Source organism: Phaenicophaeus curvirostris, unplaced genomic scaffold (assembly GCF_032191515.1).
Source record: "Phaenicophaeus curvirostris isolate KB17595 unplaced genomic scaffold, BPBGC_Pcur_1.0 scaffold_661, whole genome shotgun sequence".
NCBI lineage: Eukaryota > Metazoa > Chordata > Aves > Cuculiformes > Cuculidae > Phaenicophaeus > Phaenicophaeus curvirostris.
The window spans coordinates 1-19,179 of record NW_027207177.1 but is presented as its reverse complement, the minus strand read 5'-3'; the positions used below and the strand labels follow the sequence as shown (position 1 = coordinate 19,179).

At 64.0% G+C, this 19,179-nt stretch overlaps 1 protein-coding gene and 1 long non-coding RNA gene across 6 annotated transcripts; one reads left to right on the top strand and one right to left on the bottom strand.

The window, feature by feature from the left end:
- Positions 1–516: 516 nt before the first annotated feature.
- Positions 517–6,561, bottom strand: LOC138735275 (uncharacterized). The gene is made up of 3 exons (XR_011339698.1): positions 6,456–6,561; positions 753–865; positions 517–635 (listed from the first exon to the last, which is right to left on the bottom strand). It is a non-coding gene; the product is annotated as an uncharacterized lncRNA (long non-coding RNA).
- Positions 6,562–9,157: 2,596 nt separating this feature from the next.
- On the top strand, positions 9,158–19,173 carry LOC138735273 (protein CutA homolog). 5 transcript variants are annotated; one of them, XM_069883178.1, is made up of 7 exons: positions 9,158–9,235; positions 11,668–11,697; positions 14,838–15,055; positions 16,206–16,265; positions 16,739–16,784; positions 17,837–17,886; positions 18,924–19,173. In XM_069883178.1, exons 2-7 carry the CDS (start codon positions 11,692–11,694, stop codon positions 19,135–19,137), a joined length of 594 nt encoding a protein of 197 aa, XP_069739279.1. In that variant the 5' UTR covers positions 9,158–9,235; positions 11,668–11,691; the 3' UTR covers positions 19,138–19,173. The 5 variants fall into 5 exon arrangements, with proteins under 5 accessions (XP_069739279.1, XP_069739280.1, XP_069739278.1 ...); XM_069883179.1 differs by having other exon boundaries at positions 11,668–11,706; positions 14,877–15,055; XM_069883177.1 differs by having other exon boundaries at positions 11,668–11,706.
- The last annotated feature ends 6 nt before the right edge of the window (positions 19,174–19,179 follow it).

Below are 19,179 nucleotides of genomic sequence, written 5' to 3'. Positions count from 1 at the left end.
GAGGAGGGGGGTAAGAGGAGGGGGGTAAGAGGAGGGGGTAAGAGGAGGGGGGGTAAAAAGGAGGGGGGGGTAAATGAGGGGGGTAAAGAGGAGGGGGGTAAAAGGAGGGGGGTAAAAGGAGGGGGGTAAGAGGAGGGGGGTAAGAGGAGGGGGGTAGAGGAGGGGGTAAGAGGAGGGGGTAAGAGGAGGGGGTAAGAGGAGGGGGGTAAAAAGGAGGGGGTAAAGGAGGGGGGTAAGAGGAGGGGGGTAAGAGAGGGGGGTGGTAAGAGGAGGGGGGGTAAGAAAAGGGGGGTAAGAAGAGGGGTAGGAAGGGGGGGGGGGTAGGACCAGCCGCCTCCCTGCGCCGTCTCCCTGGCAACGGTTGGCCGAGCAGCCCTGCGTGCCTCCAGTGAGCATTATGGGATGGCTTTTTTTTTTTTTTTTTTTTGGGGGGGGGGATGCTGAGCCTCCCTGGGGGGGGGGTGGGGTGGGGTGGGGTGGGGGGGGTCCCCCCAATTTTTCTAGCTGCCCCCCCCCCCCCCCCCAGTACCGTGCTCGGGGTGGGGGCGCCCCTCGACTGGGACGCTGACGGTTCGGCGCAGCAGTTTGCTCCGACAGGGGCTCGCTCCGGCGGTCCGGAGAAGCAAAGGATGGATCTGAGATGATGAAGGGGGGGTGAAAACCCAAGAAGAGACCCCCCCCCACACCTCATCGTCACCCCCATATTTATATCCCCCCCCCCCCCCCAAAATAAGCGACCCCCAAAAACTCACCTCCTCCTCATCCAGCATCAGCAGCTGATTCCCGGAGATGATGCAGAAGCGGGGGTTCCAGGGGGGCCGCTCGTAAGGGGAGGGGGCGTAAGGCCCGCGGGCCAGGGGGGCTCCTCGCACATCTGGCAGGAAGGGGGGGGTCACAGCTGGACCCCCCCCCCCAACCCCCCCCGACCCCCCCCCCCCCCCCCCAGCCGCTCGCCTTGGCGGCCCCCCCGCCCCCCCACCCATGGGTGCCGGGTTCGCGCATCCCTCCCTCCCGGCGGCTGCAGCCGGGGGGGGGAAAAGCAGGATTCCTGGGGGGAGAGCTGGATCCTTTCACCCCCCCTTTGGATTCCTGGGATCGCCTGGATTCCTGCCCCCCCCCCTCCGGCTCAAAATCCTGGATGGACCCCCCCTTGAAAAGCCTGGATAGCCCGGAACGCCTGGATCCCTCGCCCTCCCACGCTGAGGATGCTCGAGGCCCGGATGGCTGGATCCCCTCTTGGATCCCTTTTAGATCCCTCTTGGATCCCTTCCGGATTCCTGACCCCCCCCCCCCCCCCCGCAAAAATAAAAATCCTGGACACCCTGGATCCCCCCCCCCCCCAGCCAAGTTCTGGAACGCCTGGATCCCCCCCCAGCTCCGGAACGCCTGGATCCCTCGACCTCCCACGCTGAGGATGCTCGAGGCCCGGATGCCTGGATCCCTCCTCGGTCCCTTCCGGATCCCTGGGTGCCTCCTGAATTCCTGCCCCCCACCCCCCAAAAAAAAAAAGAAAAAAAACCTGGACCCCCCCCCCCAAAAAAGCCTGGAACCCCCCCCCCCTTCCAACTCCAGAACGCCTGGTCCTTCAACCTCCCACGCTGAAGATGCTCAAGGCCTGGATCCCTCCTGGATCCTTTCCAGATGCTCTCCCCCCCCCAAAATCCTGGACCCCCCCCAAAAAGCTGGAACCCCCCCCCCCCAAACCGCTTGGACCCCCCCCCTCCCAATCCTGGAAGGCTTGGACCCCTCAACCTCGCAAGCTGAGGATGCTCAAGGCTTGGATCCCACCTGGAACTCTGGGTCCCCTCTGGCTGCCTTGGTGTCCCCCCCCAAATAATTCTGGACCCCCCCAAACTGCCTGGACCCCCCACAAACGCTTTGGACTCCCCCCCCAAATGCCTGGACCCCCCCCATTCCACAACACTGGGATCCCTTGACCTCCCGCGCTGAGGATGCTCAAGGGCTGGATTCCTGGATCCCTCCTGGATCTCTGGGTCCCCCCCAAAAGACCTGGGTCCCCCCTCTGGCTGCCTCGGTGCCCCCCCAAAATCCTGGACACCCCCCCCCAAAATCCAAGACCACCCCCCATCATTCCCAAACACCCGAGTCCTCCCATGCTGAGGATGCTCAAGGCCTGGATTCCTGGGTCCCCCCTGGATTGCTGGGTCCCCCCTAAAACCCCTCGATCCCCCCCTAAATACTCCCTGAGTCCCCCCTAAACACCCCCTGGGCCATGTCCCCCCCCCAAACCCCCAGGACTTCCCCCCAAAATCCACTGGATCCCCCCCCTCAAGCCCTTGGCTCCCACCTAAGCCCCCTGGATCCCCCCCTAAGCCCCCTGGATCCCCCCCTAAAAACCCTGTATCTCCCCCTAAACCCCCTGGATCCCCCCCCTTAAACCCCTTGGATCCCCCCCAAATCCCCAAGTCTGCCCCTTAAGGCCCTTGGACCCCCCCCTAAATCCCCTCGACCCCCCCTAAACTCCCTGGATCCCCCTAAACCCCCTGGATCCCCCCAAAACACCCTGTATCTCCCCCTAAACCCCCTGGATCCCCCCCCTTAAACCCCTTGGATCCCCCCGAAATCCCCAGGTCTGCCCCTTAAGCCCCTTGGACCCCCCCTAAATCCCCTGGATCTCCCCCTAAACCCCCTGGATCCCCCCCCTTAAACCCCTTGGATCCCCCCAAAATCCCCAGGTCTGCCCCTTAAGCCCCTTGGACCCCCCCCCTAAATCCCCTGGATCTCCCCCTAAACCCCCTGGATCACCCCCCTTAAACCCCCTGGATCCCCCCTATACCCCCTGGACACCCCTTATACTCCCTGGGCCCCCCCTTATGCCCCCTGGACCCCCCCAAACCCCCTGGATCCTCCCCCTAAACCCCCTGGATCCTCCCCCTAAACCCCCCCCCAAATCCCCTGGATCTCCCCCTAAACCCCCTGGATCCCCCCCCTTAAACCCCCTAGATCCCCCCTATACCCCCTGGACACCCCTTATACTCCCTGGGCCCCCCCTTATGCCCCCTGGACCCCCCCAAACACCCTGAATCCCCCCTAAACCCCCTGGATCCCCCCTAAACCCCCTGGATCCTCCCCCTAAGCCCCCTGGATCCTCCCCTAGACCCCCCCAAACCCAAAGCCCCTGGATCTCCCTATACAGCCCTGGATCCCCCCCCCCCAAACCCTAAGCCCCCTGGACCCCCCCTAAACCTCCTGGATACCCCCCTAAGCCTCCAGGTCCCCCCCAAAACCCCCCTGGATCCCCCCCTAAGCCCCCGGCTCCCCCAGCCTCAGGGCAGGTTCCTCCCTCCCCCTCCAGCTCCGGCCCCATTTCCAAACTGGGTCAGACTGGTCCCTGGGGAGCCCTCGGCCCCATAACCCCCCCCTTGGCCCCATAACCCCCCCCCCTCAGACCCATAACCCCCCCCCCCTCGGTCCTATACCCCCCCCCCAGCCCCAGAAACCCCCAGGCCAGGCCCTGTCCGCCAGCGGCACCAGCATCACCTGGTACCAGTATCTCCCAGTACCAGCAGGCTCCCCCAGTACCGGCATCAATGCACACCAGTATCCCCCAGTAACAGCATTTTCTCCCAGTAACAGCATCAGTGGGCACCAGTATCCCCCACTAACAGCATCTTCTCGCAGCAAAGCATCAATGAGCACCAGTATCCCCCAGTACCGGCATCAATGGCCACCAGTATCCCCCAGTACCGGGATCAATGGGCACCAGTATCCCCCAGTAACAGCATCTTCTCCCAGTAACAGCATCAATGGGCACCAGTATCCCCCAGTACTAGCATCAGTGGGCACCAGTATCCCCCACTAACAGCATCAATGGGCACCAGTGTCCCCCAGTACTGGCATCAATGGCCACCAGTATCCCCCAGTACTAGCATCAGTGGACACCAGTATCCCCCAGTAACAGCATCTTCTCCCAGTAACAGCATCAATGGGCACCAGTATCCCCCAGTAACAGCATCAGTGGGCACCAGTATCCCCCAGTACTAGCGTCAGTACCCACCAGTATCCCCCAGTACCGGCATCAGTGGGCACCAGTATCCCCCAGTACCGGCATCAATGGGCACCAGTATCTCCCAGTACTGGCATTCCCCAGTACCAGCACCTTCTCCCAGTAACAGCATCAATGGACACCAGTGTCCACCAGTAACAGCATCTTCTCCCAGTACTAGCATCAATGGGCACCAGTGTCCCCCAGTAACAGCATCAGTGGGCACCAGTATCCCCCAGTAACAGCATCAATGGGCACCAGTTACCCCCAGTAACAGCATCTTCTCCCAGTAACGACATCAATGGGCACCAGTATCCCCCAGTACTAGCATCAGTGCCCACCAGTATCCCCCAGTACTAGCATCAGTGCCCACCAGTAGCCCCCAGTAACAGCATCAATGGGCACCAGTATCCCCCAGTACTAGCATCAGTGTCCACCAGTATCCCCCAGTACCAGCATCAATGGGCACCAGTATCTCCCAGTACTGGCATTCCCCAGTACCAGCTCCTTCTCCCAGTAACAGCATCAATGGACACCAGTGTCCACCAGTAACAGCATCTTCTCCCAATAACAGCATCAATGGGCACCAGTATCTCCCAGTAACAGCATCAGTGGGCACCAGTAACCCCCAGTAACAGCATCTTCTCCCAGTACAGCATCAATGGGCACCAGTATCCCCCAGTAACAGCATCAGTGGGCACCAGTATCATCCAGCAATAGCACCTTCTCCCAGTACAGCATCGAAGGGCACCAGTATCCCCCAGTAACAGCATCAATGGGCACCAGTATCCCCAGTAACAGCATCAGTGGGCACCAGTATCCCCCAGTAACAGCATCAGTGGGCACCAGTATCCCCCAGTAACAGCATCAGTGGGCACCAGTATCCCCCAGTAACAGCATCAATGGGCACCAGTATCCCCCAGTAACGGCATCTTCTCCCAGTACAGCATCAATGGGCACCAGTATCCCCAGTACCGTTGTCAATGGCCACCAGTATCCCCCAGTAATGGCATCTCCTGGGCGGCAGCACCTCCCAGTACCAGCATCCCCTCCGTACTGGTATCTCCGTGGTAACGGCAGCCCCCAGTACCGGCCGCCCTCATTCCCAGTATCCCCCAGTACCAGCATCCCCCATACTGGCATCTCCGGTAGCCGCATCCTCCCCGGTACCGGCATCCTCCCCGGTACCAGTAACCCCAGTACCAGTTACCAGTAACTCCCAGTACCGGCACCCCCCCCCCGCCCCGGGGTACCGGGAACACCCAGTACCGGCCCCCCCGGTATCAATCCACCCCCGGTACCGGTAACTCCAGTCCCAGCGGCCCCAGTCTCGATCCTACTGGTACCAGTACTCCCAGTACCAGCATCCAGCCCCGGTACCGGTAACCCCGGCCCTCCCCGCCCCGCTCGGTCCCGGTGCCGCTGTCCCTGGTGCTGAAACAGCCCCATCCGGTACCGGGAACCCCCAATACCAGCATCCCCGGTACCGGTAACCCCCAATACCAGCATCCCCTGTACCGGGAACCCCCAATACCAGCACCCCCGGTACCGGGAACCCCCAATACCAGCAGCCCCGGTACCGGGAACCCCCACTACCAGCAGCTCCGGTACCGGGAACCCCCACTACCAGCAGCCCCGGTACCGATAACCCCCAATAGCAGCACCCCCGGTACCGGGAACCCCCACTACCAGCAGCTCCGGTACCGGGAACCCCCACTACCAGCAGCCCCGGTACCGGGAACCCCGGTACCACTGGCCCTGATGCCGAAACCAGCCCCATCCGGTACCGGGAAACCCCAATACCAGCACTACCAGTACCGGGAACCACGGTGCTGCTGGCCCTGATGCCTAAACCAGCCCCATCCGGTACCGGGAACCCTCAATATCAGCACTCCCGGTACCGGGAACCCCGGTGCCGCTGTCCCTGATGCTGAAACCAGCCCCATCCGGGGCTGAACCAACCCCCCTCCGGTACCGACCCCCGGTTTCGCTGTCCCTGATGCCGAAACCAGCCTCATTCGGTACCGGGAGCCCCCAATACCAGCACCCCCGGTACCGGGAGCCCCCAATACCAGCACCCCCGGTACCGGGAGCCCCCAATACCAGCACCCCCGGTACCGGGAACCCCAGTCAAGGCGCCTCTGTCCCTGGTGCTGAACCACCCCCCTCCGGTACCGAACCCGGTGCCGCTGTCCATGGTGCTGAACCACCTCCCCATCGGTACCGACCCCCGGTGCTGCTGTCCCTGGTGCTGAACCGAACCTCGGTGCCGCTGTCCATGGTGCTGAACCCACCTTCCCCAATCCAGTACCGAGCCCGGTGCCGCTGTCCCTGGTGCTGAACGGGCCCCTCCCGGAGCCTCCCGGTCCTGGATCAGGGTCAGAACCCGGGGGCCCCTCCCCGGTGTGTGTCCCCCCCACCACCTCCCGGTGCCCCCCCACCCCCCCACCCCCGGTGCCGGTACCTCGGAAGGGGACATAGGACATGGTTCCTCCGCCGTTCGCTTCCCCCGGGCGCCGGCACGGGCGGCGCGGGGGACCCAGCGTCCGGGGGAGGGACTGGGAGGAGGGGGGGGGGAGGGGGGACAGAGGAGGGGGGGGGGCGGAGCTGGGGGAGGGGCACCGGGGGGAGGGGACCGAGAAACCGGGGGAGGGGGCGGCAGCGAAACCGGTGACACCAGTGAAACCAGTGACAAGGGTGACCCAGTGGCGCCAGTGACACCAGTAAACCCAGCGACACCAGTAAAGCCAGTGACCCAGTGGCACCAGTAACACCAGTAAAACCAGTGACAGCAGCGACATCAGTGACCCAGTGACACCAGCAAAACCAGTGATATCAGCATCAACAGTGACCCAGAGGCACCAGAGACACCAGTAAAACCAGTGACAGCAGTGACAATGGTGACCCAGTGACACCAGTAAAACCAGTGCCACCAGTAAAACCAGTGATAGCAGTGACACCAGTAAAACCAGTGACATCAGTAAAACCAGTGGCACCAGTAACACCAGTAAAGCCACTGGCACCAGTGACACCAGTAACACCAGTGACAGCAGCGACAACAGTGACCCAGTGACACCAGTAAACCCAGCGACACCAGTAAAACCAGTGATATCAGCGTCAACAGTGACCCAGTGGCACCAGTGACACCAGTGAAACCAGTGACAGCAGCGTCAACAGTGACCCAGTGGCACCAGTGACACCAGTAAACCCAGCGACACCAGTAAAACCAGTGGCACCAGTGACATCAGGAAAACCTGTGACACCAGTGGCACCAGTGGCACCAGTAAAACCAGCAACACCGTGCCAATGCTCCCAGTGTCCCCATCCCAGTAGCCCCACACTCACCCCTCCCAGTGCTCCCAGTAACCCCAGTGGCCCCACACTCAGCCCTCCCCAAGTTTCCAGTAAGGCCTGTTCCTTGTGACCCCGCACTCGCCCTCCCAGTAGCTCCATCCCAGTGTCCCCATCCCAATGCTCCCAGTAAGCCCAGTGTCCCCACCCCAATGCTCCCAGTAAGCCCAGTGTGCCCATCCCAATGCTCCCAGTAAGCCCAGTGTCCCTACCCCAGTGTTCCCAGCACTCCCAGTGCTCCCGCACTCACCCTCCCAGTACACCCAGTGTTACCAGTGCCCCTGCACTGTCCCTCCCAGTGCTCCCAGTGCCCCTGCACTGTCCCTCCCAGTGCTCCCAGTGCCCCCTCGCCCTTCAAGTATTCCCAGTGCTCCCAGCACCCCAGCACTCGCCCTCCCAGTGCTCCCAGTGCCCCTCCCAGTGCTCCCAGTGCCCCCACACTGTCCCTCCCAGTGCTCCCAGTGCTCCCAGTGCTCCCAGTGCCCCTCCCCGTGCTGCCAGGGCCCCTGCACTGCCCCTCCCAGTGCTCCCAGTGGCCCTCCCAGTGCTCCCAGTGCCCCCGCACTGTCCCTCCCAGTGCCCCCAGTGCTCCCAATGCCCCTCCCAGTGCTCCCAGCGCTCCCAGTGCCCCCGCACTGTCCCTCCCAGTGCTCCCAGTGCCCCTCCCAGTGCTCCCAGCACCCCAGCACTCGCCCTCCCAGTGCTCCCAGTGCCCCTCCCAGTGCTCCCAGTGCCCCCACACTGTCCCTCCCAGTGCTCCCAGCGCTCCCAGTGCTCCTCCCAGTGCTCCCAGTGCCCCCGCACTGTCCCTCCCAGTGCTCCCAGTGCCCCTGCACTGCCCCTCCCAGTGCTCCCAGTGCCCCCGTACTGTCCCTCCCAGTGCTCCCAGTGCCCCCGCACTGTCCCTCCCAGTGCTCCCAGTGCTCCCAATGCCCCTCCCAGTGCTCCCAGCGCTCCCAGTGCCCCCGCACTGTCCCTCCCAGTGCTCCCAGTGCCCCTCCCAGTGCTCCCAGCACCCCAGCACTCGCCCTCCCAGTGCTCCCAGTGCCCCTCCCAGTGCTCCCAGTGCCCCCACACTGTCCCTCCCAGTGCTCCCAGTGCTCTCAGTGCCCCTCCCAGTGCTTCCAGTGCCCCCGCACTGTCCCTCCCAGTGCTCCCAGTGCTCCCAGTGCTCCCAGTGCCCCTCCCCGTGCTGCCAGGGCCCCTGCACTATCCCTCCCAGTGCTCCCAGTGCCCCCCCCAGTGCGCCCAGTGCCCCCGCACTGCCCCTCCCAGTGCTCCCAGTGCTCCCACTGTCCCTCCCAGTGCTCCCAGCACTCCCAGTACCCCCACACTGTCCCTCCCAGTGCTCCCCCCAGTGTTCCCAGTGCTCCCAGTGCCCCTCCCAGTGCTCCCGCACTGTCCCTCCCAGTGCTCCCCCCAGTGTTCCCAGTGCTCCTAGTGCCCCTCCCAGTGCTCCCAGTGCTCCCACTGTCCCTCCCAGTGCTCCTAGTGCCCCTCCCAGCGCTCCCAGTGCCCCCACACTGTCCCTCCCAGTGCTCCCAGGGCCCCCACACTGTCCCTCCCAGTGCTCCCCCCAGTGTTCCCAGTGCTCCCAGTACCCCTCCCAGTGCTCCCAGGGCCCCCACACTGTCCCTCCCAGTGCTCCCCCCCGTGTTCCCAGTGCTCCCAGTGCCCCTCCCAGTGCTCCCAGTGCCCCCGCACTGTCCCTCCCAGTGCTCCCAGCGCTCCCAGTTCACACCCTCCCCCCACCAGTTCCCGCGCTCCCCCCTCCCCCCACTTCCGGTCTCGCGGTGCCGCCCCGGGTCACGTGGGAGGCCCCGGGTCACGTGGGAGGCCCCGGGTCACGTGGGGCGGCAGCTGAGTGGCGCGTGGCGGGTACGGGGGGGAGGAGGGGGCGAGGGGGGCAGTAAAGGGGTTTGGGGGGAGATATAGGGGGTAATATAGGGCCTGGGGGGCAATAAAGGGGTTTGGGGGCGATATAGGGGGTGATATGGGGCCCTGGGGGGCAATAAAGGGTTTGGGGGGCGATATAGGGGGTAATATGGGGCCCTGGGGGGCAATAAAGGGGTTTGGGGGGCGATATAGGGGGTAATATGGGGCCCTGGGGGGTAATAAAGGGGTTTGGGGGGCGATATAGGGGGTGATATGGGGCCCTGGGGGGCAATAAAGGGGTTGGGGAGTGATATAGGGGGCAATAAAGGGGCTGGGGGGCTATATAGGGGGTGATAAAGCGGCTGGGGGGCAGTAAAGGGGGCTAGGGGGCAGTAAAGGGGCTGGGGGGCTATATAGGGGGTGATAAAGCGGCTGGGGGGCAGTAAAGGGGGCTAGGGGGCAGTAAAGGGGCTGGGGAGGGTGAAATGAGGGGCAATGAGGGGCCCTGGGGGGTAAAAAAGGGGTAGGGGGGCAATAAAGAGGTTGGGGGTTGCTATAGGGGGTAATAAATGGTCTGGAGAGCAGGGAAGGGGTTGAGGGGGCAATATAGGGGGTAATAAAGGGGCTGGGGGGCAATAAAGGGATTGAGGGGGTGAAATGAGGGGCAATAAGGGGCCCTGGGGGAGCAAAAAAGGGGTTGGGGGGTGATATAGGGGTCAATAAAGGGGCTGGGGGGCAATAAAGGGCCTGGGGAGGGCAAAATGAGGGACAATAAGGGGCCCTGGGGGTCAAAAAAGGGGTCAGGGGTGTTATAGGGGGTAATAAAGGGGCTGGAGGGGCAATAAAGGGCCTGGGGGAGTGATATAGGGGGTAATAAAGGGGGCTGGGGGGCAATAAAGAGGTTGGGGGGCGCTATAGGGGGCAATAAAGGGGCTGAGGGGCAATAAAGAGGTTGGGGGGATGATATACGGGGTAATAAAGGGGCTGGGGAGGGTGAAATGAGGAGCAATATAGGGCCCTCGGGGGGCAATAAAGAAGCTGGGGAGGACCTGGGGGGCAGTAAAGGGGTTGGGGGTGCGGTATTGGGGGCAATAAAGGGTCTGGGGGCCAATAAAGAGGCTGAAGGGGGTCCTGGGGGGCAATAAAGAGGCTGAAGGGGGTCCTGGGGGGCAATAAGGGGGCTGGGGGGGAGCAATATAAGGGGCTAGGGGCAGTTTGGGGGCTGGGGGGCCATTATGGGGGGAATAGGTGGGGCTGGGGGGCAGATGTGGGGCCAGGGGGGCAGTTGGGGATTCATGGGGACCATTGTCAGGGTAGTTGGGGGGCAGTTTAGGGGCTGGGGGGCAGTTGTGAGGCAGTTTGGGGGGTGGCTGGGGGGCAGTTGTGGGGCCATGGGGGCAGTTGGGGATTCATGGGGACCATTATCAGGGTGGTTGGGGGGCAGTTTGGGGGCTGTTGGGGGGCAGCTTGGGGGTTGGGGGGGCAGTTTGGGGGCTGTTTGGGGGCGGGGGGGGCAGTTTGGGGGCAGGGGGGCAGTTTGGGGGCTGGGGGCTGGCTGGGGGGCAGATGTGGGGCCATGGGGGCAGTTGGGGATTCATGGGGACCATTATCAGGGTAGTTGTGGGGCAGTTTGGGGGCTGGGGGGGCAGTTTGGGGGCTGTTGGGGGGCAGTTTGGGGGCTGGGGGGGCAGTTGGGGGGCAGTTTGGGGGGCTGGGGGGGCAGTTTGGGGGCTGTTGGGGGGCAGTTTGGGGGCTGGGGGGCAGTTGTGGGGCCATGGGGGCAGTTGGGGATTCATGGGGACCATTGTCAGGGTAGTTGGGGGGCAGTTTGGGGGCTGTTGGGGGGCAGTTTGGGGGCTGTTGGGGGGCAGTTTGGGGGTTGGGGGGGCTGTTGGGGGGCAGTTTGGGGGCTGGGGGGCAGTTGTGGGGCAGTTTGGGGGCTGTTGGGGGCAGTTGGGGAGCAGTTTGGGGGCGGGGGGGCAGTTGTGGGGCAGTTTAGGGGCTGGGGGGCAGTTGTGGGGCAGTTTGGGGGCTGGGGGGGCAGTTGTGGGGCAGTTTGGGGGCTGGGGGGGCAGTTGTGGGGCAGTTTGGGGGCTGTTGGGGGCAGTTGGGGAGCAGTTTGGGGGCGGGGGGGCAGTTGTGGGGCAGTTTAGGGGCTGGGGGGCAGTTGTGGGGCAGTTTGGGGGCTGGGGGGGCAGTTGTGGGGCAGTTTGGGGGCTGGGGGGGCAGTTGTGGGGCAGTTTGGGGGCTGTTGGGGGCAGTTGGGGAGCAGTTTGGGGGCGGGGGGGCAGTTGTGGGGCAGTTTCGGGGCTGGGGGGCAGTTGTGGGGCAGTTTGGGGGCTGGGGGGGCAGTTGTGGGGCAGTTTGGGGGCAGTTGGGGGGCAGTTTGGGGGGCTGGGGGGGCAGTTGTGGGGCAGCTGAGGGCTCTCCCGCAGGGCGATCGCCGGCTCCTGCCCCCCATGAAGGTCTGTGGGGTGAGTCCCTGCCCCACAGAGCCCCCGGGAGGGAGGGAGGGAACCACCGACCCCCCCCAGGCTGGAGAAGACCTTGTCCTCCTCCTCCTCCTTCCTTGTCCTCCTTCTTCTCCTTCTTTCTCCTTCTTCTCCTTCCTTCTTCCGCTCTCCAGGTCCCTCAGACGTGTCCTCCAGCCCCTTCCCCAGCTCCGTTCCCTTCTCTGGCCTCGCTCCAGAGCCTCCACATCCTCCTTGTGGGGAGGGGCCCAGCACTGACCCCAGGACTCGAGGTTGGGTCTCCCCAGAGGGAGAAGAACCTCCCTGGCCCTGCTGGCCACGCCGGGGCTGCTCCAAGCAGGTCCTTCTCCTCCAGGCACTTTCCAGCTCCTTTTCTCCTCATCTGGAGCTGCTCAGGGTTGTTGTGCCCCAAGGGCCTGGTGGAACCTCATCCCATCGGTCCAGCCTGTCCAGAACCCTTCGCAGAGCCTCCAGAACCCTTCGCAGAGCCTCTGGAGAACCTCTGGGTCCCCTTGGAGAGCCTCCAGAACCCTCTGGAGAGTCTCTGGGTCCCCTTGGAGAGCCTCCAAAATCCTTCAGAGAGCCTCCAGAACCCTCTGGATCCCCTTGGAGAGCCTCCAGAACCCTCTGGAGAATCTCTGGGTCCCCTTGGAGAGCCTCCAGAACCCTCTGGAGAGTCTCTGGGTCCCCTTGGAGAGCCTCCAGAACCCTCTGGAGAGTCTCTGGGTCCCCTTGGAGAGCCTCCAAAATCCTTCAGAGAGCCTCCAGAACCCCCTGGGTCCCCTTGGAGAGCCTTCAAAATCCTTCAGAGAGCCTCCAGAACCCTCTGGAGAGCCTCTGGGTCCCCTTGGAGAGCCTCCAGAACCCTTCGGAGAGCCTCTGGGTCCCCCTAGAGAGCCTCCCGAACCCTTCGGAGAGCCTCCAAAACCCTTCGGAGAGCCTCCAGAACCCTCTGGAGAACCTCTGGGTCCCCTTGGAGAACCTCCAGAACCCTCTGGAGAGCCTCCAAAACCCTTCGGAGAGCCTCTGGGTCCCCTTGGAGAGCCTCCAAAACCCTTCAGAGAGCCTCTGGGTCCCCTTTGGAGAGCCTCTGGGTCCCCTTTGGAGAGCCTCCAAAACCCTTTGGAGAGCCTCCAGAACCCTTTGGAGAGCCTCTGGGTCCCCTCGTCTGGAGCTGCTCAGGGTTGTTGTGCCCCAAGTGCCTGGTGGAACCTCATCCCATCGGTCCAGCCTGTCCAGATCCCTCTGGAGAGCCTCTCGAATCCTTCACAGGGCCTCCAGAACCCTTGGCAGAGCCTCTGGGGAACCTCTGGGTCCCTCTGGAGAGCCTCCAAATCCCTTTGGAGAATCTCTGGGTCCCTCTGGAGAGCCTCTGGATCCTCCTGGAGACCCTCAAAAGCCTCCAGTAGATTGACACCTCCTCCCAGCTTGGTGTCATCCCCAAACTCGCTAAGGGTTCTGGAGGCTCTCCAAAGGGTTCTAGAGGCTCTCCAAGGGGACCCAGAGGCTCTCCAGAGGGTTTTGGAGGCTCTCCGAAGGATTTTGGAGGATCTCCAAGGGGACCCAGAGGATCTCCAAAGGGTTTTGGAGGCTCTCCAGAGGGGCCCAGAGGCTCTCCAGAGGGTTCTGGAGGTTCTCCACGGGGACCCAGAGGCTCTCCAGAGGGTTCTGGAGGCTCTCTGAAGTGTTTTGGAGGCTCTCCACGGGGACCCAGGGGCTCTCCAGAGGGTTCTGGAGGCTCTGCGAAGGGTTTTGGAGGCTCTCCAAGGGGACCCAGAGGGTTCTGGAGGCTCTCCAAAGGATTTTGGAGGCTCTCCAGAGCGGCCCAGAGGCTCTCCAGAGGGTTCTGGAGGTTCTTCACAGGGACCCAGAGGCTCTCCAGAGGGTTCTGGAGGCTCTCTGAAGGATTTTGGAGGCTCTCCAAGGGGACCCAGAGGCTCTCCAGAGGGTTCTGGAGGTTGTCCACGGGGACCCAGAGGCTCTCCAGAGGGTTCTGGAGGCTCTCCAGAGGGACCCAGGGGTTCTCCAGAGGGTTCTGGAGGCTCTGCGAAGGGTTTTGGAGGCTCTCCAAGGGGACCCGGAGGCTCTCCGAAGCGTTTTGGAGGCTCTCTGAAGGGTTTTGGAGGCTCTCCAGAGGGACCCAGGGGTTCTCCAGTGGGTTCTGGAGGCTCTGCGAAGGGTTTTGGAGGCTCTCCAAGGGGACCCAGAGGCTCTCCGAAGGGTTTTGGAGGCTCTCTGAAGGGTTTTGGAGGCTCTCCAAGAGGACCCAGCGGCTCTCCAGAGGGTTCTGGAGGCTCTCCGAAGGGTTTTTGAGGCTCTCCAGAGGGTCCTGGAGGCTCTCTGAAGGATTTTGGAGGCTCTCCAAGGGGACCCAGAAGGTTCTGGAGGCTCTGTGAAGGGTTTTGAAGGCTCTCCAGAGGGACCCAGGGGCTCTCCAGAGGGTTCTGGAGGCTCTCCAAGGGGACCCAGAGGCTCTCCAGAGGGTTCTGGAGGCTCTCCAAAGGGTTCTGGAGGGTCTCTGAAGGGTTCTGGACAGGCTGGACCGATGGGATGAGGTTCCACCAGGCCCTTGGGGCACAACAACCCCGAGCAGCTCCAGACCAGGAGAAAAGGAGCTGGAAAGTGCCTGGAGGAGAAGGAGCTGGGGGTGTTGGTTGACCAGGAGCCAGCAGGGGCCCAGGGGGCCAAGGAGGCCAAGGGCATCTTGGCTTGGAGCAGCCCCGGCGTGGCCAGCAGGGCCAGGGAGGTTCTTCTCCCTCTGGGGAGACCCAACCTCGAGTCCTGGGGTCGGTTTGGGGACAAGGAGGATGTGGAGGCTCTGGAGCGAGGCCAGAGAAGGGAACGGAGCTGGGGAAGGGGCTGGAGGACACGTCTGAGGGACCTGGGATGGTTTATCCTGGAGAAGAGGAGGCTGAGGGGAGACCTCATTGCTCTCTGCAACTCCCTGAGAGGAGGTTGTGGGGAGGAGGGAGCTGGGCTCTTCTCCCAAGGGGACACGAGGTGGTGGCCTCCTCGGCTGGGCCACCAGGAGCTCCAGGAAGGGTTGGAGATGCCACCAGGCGCTCCGGCTTGATGCTCCACGAGGTCTTCTCCATCCCGGTGGCCCCGGGGTGACGAGGACGCTGTCCCCGCAGGCGCTGGCCCTGGCGCTGGTGACGCCGCTGCTGCTGCAGGGCCTGGGCCGGCGGCTCGTGGGCACCATGGCCTCGCGGGACCCCCCCGGGGACCCCCCTGTCCCCAACGCCACCTCTGGGGACACCTCTGGGGACGCCGGGGACACCTACGTCCCCGGCAGCCTCTCCGCCGCCTTCGTCACCTGCCCCAACGTCACCGTGGCCACCGAGCTCGCCAGGTGGGGGACACGGGGTGACAGCCCTGGGTGACATCGGGGGGTGACAGGGGGGGACACTGCTGCCCTCAGGGCCCTGGGGACACTGGGAGCTGACAAGGGTGACACTTAGGGGGTGACACTGCTGCCCTCAGGGCCCTGGGGACACTGGGAGGTGACAGGGGTGACACTTAGGGGGTGACACTGCTGTCCCTACAGGGCCCTGGGGACACTGGAGGTGACACTGGGGGGTGACGGGTGACACTTAGGGGGTGACACTGCTGCCCTCAGGGCCCTGGGGACACTGGGGGGGTGACACTGGGGGGTGACAGGTGACACTGGTGTCCCCACAGGGCCCTGGGGACACTGGGAGGTGACAGAAGTGACACTTAGGGGGTGACACTGCTGTCCCTACAGGCCCTGGGGACACTGGGGGGGTGACACTGGGGGGTGACATGTGACACTGGTGTCCCCACAGGGCCCTGGGGACACTTGGGGGTTGACAGGGGTGACACTGGTGTCCCCACAGGGCCCTGGGGACACTGGAGGTGACACTGGGGGGGGTGACGGGTGACACTTAGGGGGTGACACTGCTGCCCTCCGGGCCCTGGGGACACTGGGGGGGTGACACTGGGGGGTGACAGGTGACACTGGTGTCCCCACAGGGCTCTGGGGACACTTGGGGGTGACAGGGGGTGACACTGCTGTCCCCACAGGGCCCTGGGGACACTGGAGGGTGACACTGGGAGGGTGACAGGGGTGACACTGCTGTCCCTACAGGCCCTGGGGACACTTGCGGGGGTGACAGGGGTGACACTGGTGTCCCCACAGGGCCCTGGGGACACTGGAGGTGACACTTGGGGGGGTGACGGGTGACACTTAGGGGGTGACACTGCTGTCCCTACAGGGCCCTGGGGGCGCTGGAGGTGACACTGGGGGGGGTGACGGGTGACACTTAGGGGGTGACACTGCTGTCCCTACAGGGCCCTGGGGGCGCTGGAGGTGACACTGGGGGGGGTGACGGGTGACACTTAGGGGGTGACACTGCTGCCCTCAGGGCCCTGGAGACACTGGGGGGGTGACATGTGACACTGGTGTCCCCACAGGGCCCTCGGGACACTTGGGGGGTGACAGGGGTGACATGGGGGGGGAGGTGACAGCGCTGTCCCCTCAGGTCGCTGGTGCAGAAGCGTTTGGCCGCCTGCGTCAACATCGTCCCCCACGTCACCTCCATGTGAGCCGGAGGGGGACACGGGGACAGGGGGGGACACTGGGGGGGGTCACAGGGTATGGGGACATTGGGGGGACAGGGGGGGACACTGGGGGGGGCACAGGGCATGGGGACATTGGGGGGACAGGGGGTGGGGACATGGGGGGGGCACAGGGCATGGGGACATTGGGGGGACGGGGGGGGACATTGGGGGGACGGGGGGGACATTGAGGGGGGTCACGGGGCATGGGGACATTGGGGGGGGCACAGGGCGTGGGGACATTGGGGGGGCAGGGGGGACATTGAGGGGGGTCACAGGGCGTGGGGACATTGGGGGGACAGGGGGTGGGGACATGGGGGGGGCACAGGGCATGGGGACATTGGGGGGGACGGGGGGGGACATTGGGGGGGTCACGGGGCATGGGGACATCGGGGGGACATGGGGACAGGGGGTGGGGACATTGGGGGGGGCTCAAGGACATTGTCCCCCCCCCCAGCTACGAGTGGCAGGGGAAGCTGGAGGAGGACAGCGAGGTCCTGATGGTGAGGGGGGGGCAGTGTCCCCAGTGTCCCCAGCGGGTCACCCCCATCCCCCCCACAGCATCCCGGGGGTGACCCCAATGTCCGCACGATGTCCCCTGTGTCCCCCACGTCTTCATGTCCCCATGATGTCTCTCATGTCCTCACGATGTCCCCAGTGTCCCCAGTGTCCCCATGATGTCCCCCCCAACCCCACAATGTCCCCAGTGTCCCCCATGTCCCCATGATGTCCCCCCCAACCCCACAATGTCCCCAGTGTCCCCCGTGTCCCCATGATGTCCCCCCAACCCCATGATGTCCCCAGTGTCCCCAATGTCCCCATGATGTCCCCCCGACCCCACAATGTCCCCAGTGTCCCCAATGTCCCCATGATGTCCCCCCAACCCCACAATGTCCCCAATGTCCCCATGATGTCCCCCCAACCCCACGATGTCCCCAGTGTCCCCAATGTCCCCATGATGTCCCCCCCAACCCCACAATGTCCCCAATGTCCCCATGATGTCTCCCCCAACCCCACAATGTCCCCAGTGTCCCCAATGTCCCCATGATGTCCCCCCAACCCCACAATGTCCCCAGTGTCCCCAATGTCCCCATGATGTCCCCCCCAACCCCACGATGTCCCCAGTGTCCCCAATGTCCCCATGATGTCCCCCCCGACCCCACAATGTCCCCAGTGTCCCCAATGTCCCCATGATGTCCCCCCCAACCCCACAATGTCCCCAGTGTCCCCAATGTCCCCATGATGTCCCCCCCAACCCCACAATGTCCCCAGTGTCCCCATGATGTCCCCCCCAACCCCACAATGTCCCCAGTGTCCCCATGATGTCCCCCCCAACCCCACAATGTCCCCAATGTCCCCATGATGTCCCCCCAACCCCACAATGTCCCCAGTGTCCCCAATGTCCCCATGATGTCCCCCCCAACCCCACAATGTCCCCAATGTCCCCATGATGTCCCCCCCAACCCCACAATGTCCCCAATGTCCCCATGACCCCCGTGTCCCCCTACGTGTCCCCCGTGTCCCCCCGTGTCCCCAATGTCCCCGTTGTCCCCAGATGATCAAGACGCGCAGCTCCAAGATCCCCGCGCTGGCTGAGTTTGTGCGGTGAGGGGGGGGGTGACACTGGGGACAAGGGGACACTGGGGACAAGGGGGGACACTGGGGGGGTCATTGGGGACATAGGGGGTGTCCTTGGGGACATTAGGGGTGACATGGGGGGGGTCGTTTGGGACATTGAGGGTGACATTGGATGGTGGGAGGACATTGGGGGTGACATTTGGGGGCATAGGGGGGTCACTGAGGGGTGGAGGGGACATTTGGGGGACACGGGGGGGTCACTGAGGGGTGGGGGGGACATTTGGGGACATTGGGGGGGACACTGGGGGGTCATTGGGGGTCATTTGGGGACATTGGGGGGGTCATTGGGGGGTGAGGGTGACATTGAGGGACATGGGGACATTGGGGGTGACACGGGGGGTCATTGGGGGGGTCATTGGGGACCTTGGGGGGGTCATTGGGGGACATTGGGGGGGTCATTGGGGGGTGAGGGTGACACGGAGGGACATGGGGACATTGGGGGTGACATGGGGGGTCATTGGGGGTCATTTGGGACATTGGGGGGGTCATTGGGGGGGTGGAGGTGACATTTGGGGACATGGGGGGGTCACTGAGGGGTGGAGGGGACATTTGGGGACATTGGGGGGGACACTGGGGGACATGGGAGGGGTCATTGGGGGGGATGGGGGGTCATTTAGGACATTGGGGGGGCCATTGGGGGGTGAGGGTGACACTGAGGGACATGGGGACATTGGGGGTGACATGGGGGGGTCATTGGGGGGGTCATTTGGGACCTTGGGGGTCATTGGGGGACATTGGGGGGGTCATTGGGGGGTGAGGGTGACACTGAGGGACATGGGGACATTGGGGGTGACCCGGGGGGGTCATTGGGGGGGTCATTGGGGACCTTGGGGGGGTCATTGAGGGACATTGGGGGGGTCATTGGGGGGTGAGGGTGACACTGAGGGACATGGGGTTGACACGGGGGGTCATTGGGGGGGGTCACTTGGGACCTTGGGGGGTGGGGTTGTCACTGGGGGGTCACTGGGGGGTGGGGGTGACTGTGTCTCCAACCTCCCCCCTAGGTCGGCGCATCCCTACGAGGTCCCCGAGGTGGTGGCCCTGCCGGTGACCCAGGGCAGCGTCCCCTACCTGCGCTGGGCCCTGGGCAACGTCCCCCCCCTGAGGACCCCAAAAAGGGGGGGGGGACCCCAAAAATGGGGGGGGGGCCTAAAGGGAGGAGACCCCAAAAATAAGGGGGGGCCTAAAGGGAGGGGGAACCCAAAAATGGGGCCCTAAAACGAGGGGGAACGCAAAAATGGGGGGACACTCAAAACTAGG

Coding starts and splice junctions, on each gene's coding strand:
- LOC138735273 (XM_069883177.1), top strand. Junction 16,785..17,836: donor AGGACAGCGAGGTCCTGATG/GTGAGGGGGGGG, acceptor CGTTGTCCCCAG/ATGATCAAGACGCGCAGCTC. Junction 17,887..18,923: donor GCGCTGGCTGAGTTTGTGCG/GTGAGGGGGGGG, acceptor CCTCCCCCCTAG/GTCGGCGCATCCCTACGAGG.